Source organism: Phaenicophaeus curvirostris, unplaced genomic scaffold (assembly GCF_032191515.1).
Source record: "Phaenicophaeus curvirostris isolate KB17595 unplaced genomic scaffold, BPBGC_Pcur_1.0 scaffold_50, whole genome shotgun sequence".
NCBI lineage: Eukaryota > Metazoa > Chordata > Aves > Cuculiformes > Cuculidae > Phaenicophaeus > Phaenicophaeus curvirostris.
In genome coordinates, this window is record NW_027206673.1 from 1,523,860 (window position 1) to 1,530,346 (window position 6,487).

Genomic DNA, 6,487 nt, shown 5'->3' on the forward strand with positions numbered 1-6,487 from the left:
TGCAGAGAAGGACTTGGGGGTGCTGGTTGATGGACCTCAACACGAGCTGGCAATGTGCGCTCACAGCCCAGAAGGCCAACTGTGTCCTGAGCTGTATCAATAGAAGTGTGGCCAGCAGAGCAAGGGAGGGGATTCTGCCCCTCTACTCCACTCTTGTGAGACCCCACCTGGAGTGCTGTGTCCAGTTCTGGAATCCTCAACATAAGAAGAATATGGAACCATTCGGATGGGTCCAGAGGAGGGCCACAAAGCTGATGCGAGGGCTGGAGCACCTCTACTATGAGGACAGGCTGAGGGAGTTGGGCTCCTTCAGTCAGGAGAAGAGAAGGCTCTGGGGAGACCTTATAGTGGCCTTAGAGTACCTGAAGGGGGCCTGGAGGAAAGCAGTGGAGGGACTGTTTAGAAGGGCACGTAGTGACAGGAGGAGGGGGAATGGCTTCAAATAGGAAGGGGAAAGATTTAGATTGAACATTAGGAAGAAATTCTTCCCTATGAGGGTGGTGAGGCCCTGGCCCAGGTTGCCCAGGGAAGCTGTGGCTGCCCCATCTCAGGAGGTGTTCAAGGCCAGGCTGGATGGGGCCTTGGGCAGTCTGGGTTGGTGGGAGGTGTCCCTGCCCATGGCAGGCGGCTTGGAACTCGATGGGCTTTGAGGTCCCTTCCAATCCAAACCATTGGATGTGTCTTGGTTACAGACGTGGCATTCCGAGCAAACAAATTATGCTGACATGGATCAAAAAGAAAGTCCGGATCTGGGAAGAGACGAGAGGGCTAAAAAGAGAAAGAGTGGATCACCAAGCAGTGCACAGGAGAGCAAGCGGTGTAAAATGGATCTTGAAAGTTGCAATGGGTCTGAAAAGAGAAGATCAGCAAGCGGTGCACCGGAGTCCCAGTACAACAAATCGGGTCTTGAAAGAGGCAAGATGGCTAAAAAGAGATCGAGATCAGCAAGCAGCGCACAGGGGAGCAAGTGCTGTAAACTGGATCGTAGCGGGACGAGTGGTCACAGAATGGAATTGCAGGCAAGGCCCTGTCTCTATGAATATTTGCAGATGTGACCCATTCCAATGGAGGATTTCTTTATTTTGTGAAGATTAATTCTTATCTAGGCAGCAGTCGTTGAGTGGAGCGGGGATAGGGAGTTCTGTCAATAACAATAGTTGTTTATTCCTTTTGCTGGTATTTTTGCTGGGATTTGATTTTCTTGAGTGCAATGTATAGTTTGCAGGTACACTTGTGACAGCAAACAGGACAGTCTTGCTGTTTGTTCCTGGGATATATTTGACCAGATCAATGAACAAGAACCATTCACTGGAGTGCCTGAAACACAGGCATCTCCCTTGTGCCTTCGGAATTTCCCTGATGACAGGCATTTATTTCAGCCCTCCTCGAAAATGCAAGTCCGGGCTATTAAAGTTGCTTTTAACTTGGTATTGCGGAAACAGAGAGGAGATCACATCTGATTTTTACTTCTGTAAAACATGTTTATTAAGATGTTCTAAGAAATGCTGAAACATCTGTGGAGTCAGATATGTATGACGTCTGCCTGCCAGTGGGGCAGTTGTTCTGGTCTTCGTTACATATTTAACTACTGAAAAAGCTGCAGATAGGATTTTTAATGCAAGATCTTCAGCTGAGATGGCCTAAAGTAAATGTGTATGCTCTGTGTGTGATGAACCAAACAATTCCTATCAAATATTCAGACTAGTCATTTAATTTCAGTTACTTTAGAGGAGTATTTTGATGTGGACAGAAGGCGATTGTATACAATAATACAGAAGCACATTCTGTCCTCTCCCTCTGGAAGATACATATAAAAGATACCTTTGATGCATAGAAGAGAATTCTTAAATGCTTTTGCTTTAAACAAGAATATGGGCACCGAAATGTTGAAGGAAAATTCATGGAACCAACCTTGTGAAAGGAAAATAATGACCTTGTAATTTTCTGCTGCCTTCCCACTGGGAGTATCTCACCTGAAAAATCTGTTCCTTGCCACCTTTCTGCACTGGAACATAAACGAAGCGCCCTGTGAATTGCCAGGGGCTGAATTGGAAATTGCTCCTGCCTACTGCTTGTGGCCTGACCCCTATCTGAGTGCCCGACTGCCTCCCTGCTGAATGCATTTTGTATTCTGAGCTGAATTCACTCGGGTTTGTTAATTGGCTGGACAATCTTGATGCCGTTCCAGGCGAGTCGTCGAAGGAGCACAGCCAGGAGCGTGGAGGACGTCGAGGCGGGTCACCTGATCTGTCACTGTGGAGACATGCTAAATGCAAGATGTATAGAATATTTTTCAATATTTTTTATCCTTTCAAACAGAACAAGTTCTTTTAGTGGAAGATTCAAGGGGGTTCTAAAGTCTTTTCTTTCTCTCTTGATCTTTTGGTAGGGGGTGGGATCATTATTTTTTTTGTATTCTATTGTAAATACTATTAATGGTATATTCTGGGGCCTTTTCCCTCTTTCTCTTCCCTCCCTCCCAAAACCAAAAATGAAGTTAATGAACTTAGTGGAATGTGATCCCTGTAAATGTACTTTGAAGAGAGTTGTCCAGTAACATCTCTCAGACCAGATATTTAAAATCTAGAGCACAGCCTAGAACAACATTTGGTGATAGTACTTAGTCCTTCTGATTGTTTGATCTCTTATTGTTAATTATTTGCTAGGCTGTTTAATAGCTGAGTCACTTCACCACTTGTACGATTAAGAGTTCTTTTCTTTATAGATGAGGTTCTTGCTGTGTTGGGCCAAGGTGGTTATGGAAAAGTAGTGGAATGCCTCGATCACGAAACGTAAGTCTTTGAATTCAGTGCCTGTCATTTGTTTTACTGAGGCTTTCAGCGTGAGGCTCAGGAAGTGCTTTCTGATCCCGTCAGGCTTTCTCTTTGCTTCCTTGTGTGCCGCTCTCTGTATTTCTCTAAGGCCAGCGCAGCTGCCAGACAAAAGTGTGCGTTGGTTCCTGCTGCTAAAAGCAGCCCCTAGACACGAGGGTTGTGCAGGGCTTGTGGATGAGGCGAAGGCTGCGTCTTCTGCAGGCACAGCCCAGCTGGGTAGAGGTCAGTGCTGATGGGGAGAGGTGGCCCGGAGAGGGCGTGGGGTGCAGCTGCAGCCCCCACACTGGGCAGCCTTGCGGCCTATGCCCCCCAGTTCTGGATAACGAGCAGTGTCTGACATCGTGTAGCTGCCCTTAAAGCGTCACCTGCGAGGAGGCAGCGCCATTTGGGTTCTGACAGAGTGGGCACTAGAAATGAAAAATAAATGTTGTGTTTGATGGCACTTTTGCTGTGTGCAAAATAGTATGGAAGGAGGTTGTGTTCCCAGTCCCTGCCGAAGGCGTTTGACACCTCGGTGACATTTTTACTACTTGTTGGAGGACTGAAGGCGGCTTCCCATTTTTGATTAAGGGTCGTCTTAGGCTGTGAAGTGGGGAAGTTTTTCCAGTATTAGCCCAGCATCCAGAGGAATGAAGGGGAGGTAAAAGGGGATTGAAGAATGATACCGATCTTTAAAGGATCGAGTATGTTTTCAAAATGTAAAGATGAAGTTTTAGTCATGTTTGTGAACAGATGACTCTGGGTTATACGAAGTCAGTGTGCCCTTTTCCCAGAAAGTTTCCAGTGTTAGGAACAAGGCAGATGGGGTGTTAATTACTCAAGAGTCTGAGTTAAAAGTACTCATTGTTCTAATCTCTGTTAAAACCTGTCTTTCCAGGGAAGGCAAACATGTGGCAGTGAAAATAGCAAAAAATACCGATTTGTTCTCCAGAGCCACTCGAGATGAAATAAAAGTGCTGGAAGATTTAAAAGCATCAGACCCCAGCAACGCCTAGTAAGCACACAAAGCCGACTGTGCTGTCTTCTGGCTTGAAGACTTCTACTATGATGCTTTCTCTAACACACAGTGTATGTAGGAGCGCTGCACAACTTGCTGTTGCAATGCATGTGTTTCCATGCTTTTGCAGCCACTGTGTCCAGATGCTGCGATGGTTTGAGTACCGTGGACACGTCTGCATTGTTTTTGAGCTCCTGGGGCTCAGCACCTTTGACTTTATGAGAGACAACGACTTCCTGCCATTTAGCCTGGACGACATTAGACATATGGCCTATCAGATCTGCACCTCTGTCAACTGTAAGTATGTTCCTTCTTTGCTTTATTTGTTAAAGTTTGTTTGCGGAACCCACTAAATGTATGATTTCTCTTGCAGTTTTGCATATGAACAATTTGACGCACGCGGATCTGAAGCCAGACAATATTGTCTTTCTGAGGTCTGCCTATGTAGAAGAGTATGACCCCATGCTGGTAAGCTGCTGTCCTCTTCCCCATTCCCTCCTCCTCAGCCATCCTCTGCATTTATTTGGTCACTTTCATCCCATCGCCTTTCGTTTCAGGAATGCAGTGAACGCATACTGAGAAAAGCAGACATCAGACTTGTGGACTTTGGGTGTGCCACGTACGATCATGAGCATCATGGCACTTTGGCGACTACCATACCTTACAGAGCTCCCGAAGTCGTCCTAGGTCAGTAGAAGGTGGTTTGTTCAGCTGATCTTTCACGTATGACATTTGTGTGCGATTGAATGGAGCTAGAGAAATATTTGACATCTTATTTGAGCTGTTGAATGTTCGCAGCCTGGTCTAAACATAAACAACCTGAACCTTTTCACAGAGCTCGAATGGTCCCACCCATGCGATGTTTGGAGCATAGGATGTACTCTCCTGGAGTACTACCTTGGAGACTTAGTATTTCAGGTAGGGAACTATGAACCCAAAAGGGTGCAGCATGCATAACACTCCCCAACATGATGAACAAAGGCTACGGAGAGGTGGGGACTGAGAGGAATGGTCTGTGCAAGGAAGTAAGCTGCCTTTCTCTGTGATGCCAGGTTGAAGAGAATGGAAGATGTAGGCACCAACGAATGTTCTCAGGAGCAGATTTTGACAAGCTGCTTCCAGTAGACATTTTGGCAGAGGCTTGAAAGGAAGGGTCGCCCTGTTGACGTTTGGAATTTACAAGGTACCCTAAATACCAGATGTGGCTTCATCTATCACCATCAGCAAATACTACTCAAACACCTCAATCCTGTCCTCTTAACAGCATTGCTGAAGTTGAACTTGAAGAAAGAAAAGAAAAAGCCCACCAAGGCAAGGGGAAGGGGAAGGGGAATAAACTCCAGTAGATAGTAACTTCTTTCAGGAAATAGAGAACTTGAGCCTCACCTTTTTCCTTGACCAAGTTCAGCTTATTGCTTGCAGGGTACAGTCAAAAATGAAGTCAGGCTGGTGTGTGCTTCTTGATAACTTCCACATAACCAAGAATGAAAAATGTCTCTCTTGACTTCTCTCCAGACTGATGAAGACATAGAACACCTGGTGATGATGGAGCGATTGCTGGGGCCTTTGCCAGAGCAAATGATTAACAGAGTTGTTTCATTAAGGAAACAGAATTATTTTTATAAGGGCCGGCTGCTCTGGGATGAATACAGTGCTGCTAGGCAACACGTCTCAGGGTGCTGTAAACCCTTGAAGGTAAGATTACAGGGGGAAGATGCTTCTTGGCAGAGGAGCTCCAAGTGCAATTCTAAGACTGGAAGCCTGTGTTTTGTTGTTTTCTTCACAAAGGAATACATGATGTGCTACGATTGTGACCATGAGAACCTCTTTGATCTGATCAAAAAGATGCTGGAGTATGACCCAGAGAAGCGCATTACTCTGGAAGAAGCTCTGGAACATCCTTTCTTCCTCCCGCTGAAGCAGCAAAATAGCACATAGACTCCTAGTGCTGAGGCAGATGAGCTTCTCTGTCTGTCTGTAAAGAAACGTAAACTATGTTAAGTGCGGTTTGTTTCTGTGTGTATGTTACGTATTTAGTTATTGATGCTGAATTCAAATTCATTTGTCGGAATAAAATTTAAGAAAAAGATACTGATGAGCCCGGTTGTGTTTCTCCAGTAAAACAATATCTCAGGACACTTTTCTCATGTGGACAAGAGCACCTTCTACTCTATATGCCTCCCAAGAGCCAGAACATATTAATTTAATTGGGGTTTATCTGACTGTCATTGGAAGTGCAGAAGACCTAGGGCTGATGTTTGCCCTTTGGTGAGTGACTGAGGTTTCTTTTCTGAGTAAGAGGACAGGGAAAGCCCTTGCTCTTAAGTGTGAGGATGGCCTTTATTTGATAGAAAAAAATCAAGCTACACAGGAAGGAAGATCCCTGTAGTATTACAGAGATTGCACTGCGATAAGGAATGATTATTTTTGTTAGCTTTAGGAGGGCACTCTGGTTACCAGTATTCCTGTGAATGGTCATTGTTGGCGTGCAGTGGTAGAGACTTCCCTCTTCCAGCAGCTCTTTCTTGGATTACGAGCTGTCCAGAGTCGTTCCATTAAGAACTCCAAGAAAGCTGATAGGCTTGTGTAAGGAGCCAAATTGGGAAATCCTGTCTCAAAGATTGTCGAAAACCACTGCCAGGTTGTAACGCAAGAG

General features: G+C 45.4%; 1 protein-coding gene across 1 annotated transcript; it reads left to right on the forward strand.

The window, feature by feature from the left end:
- The first annotated feature begins 725 nt into the window (after positions 1–725).
- LOC138733957 (dual specificity protein kinase CLK1-like) lies at positions 726–5,882 on the forward strand. The gene is made up of 10 exons (XM_069881478.1): positions 726–1,019; positions 2,189–2,279; positions 2,726–2,792; positions 3,712–3,828; positions 3,962–4,128; positions 4,205–4,299; positions 4,389–4,518; positions 4,667–4,749; positions 5,347–5,526; positions 5,620–5,882. Exons 1-10 carry the CDS (start codon positions 726–728, stop codon positions 5,767–5,769), a joined length of 1,374 nt encoding a protein of 457 aa, XP_069737579.1. The 3' UTR covers positions 5,770–5,882.
- Positions 5,883–6,487: the final 605 nt, after the last annotated feature.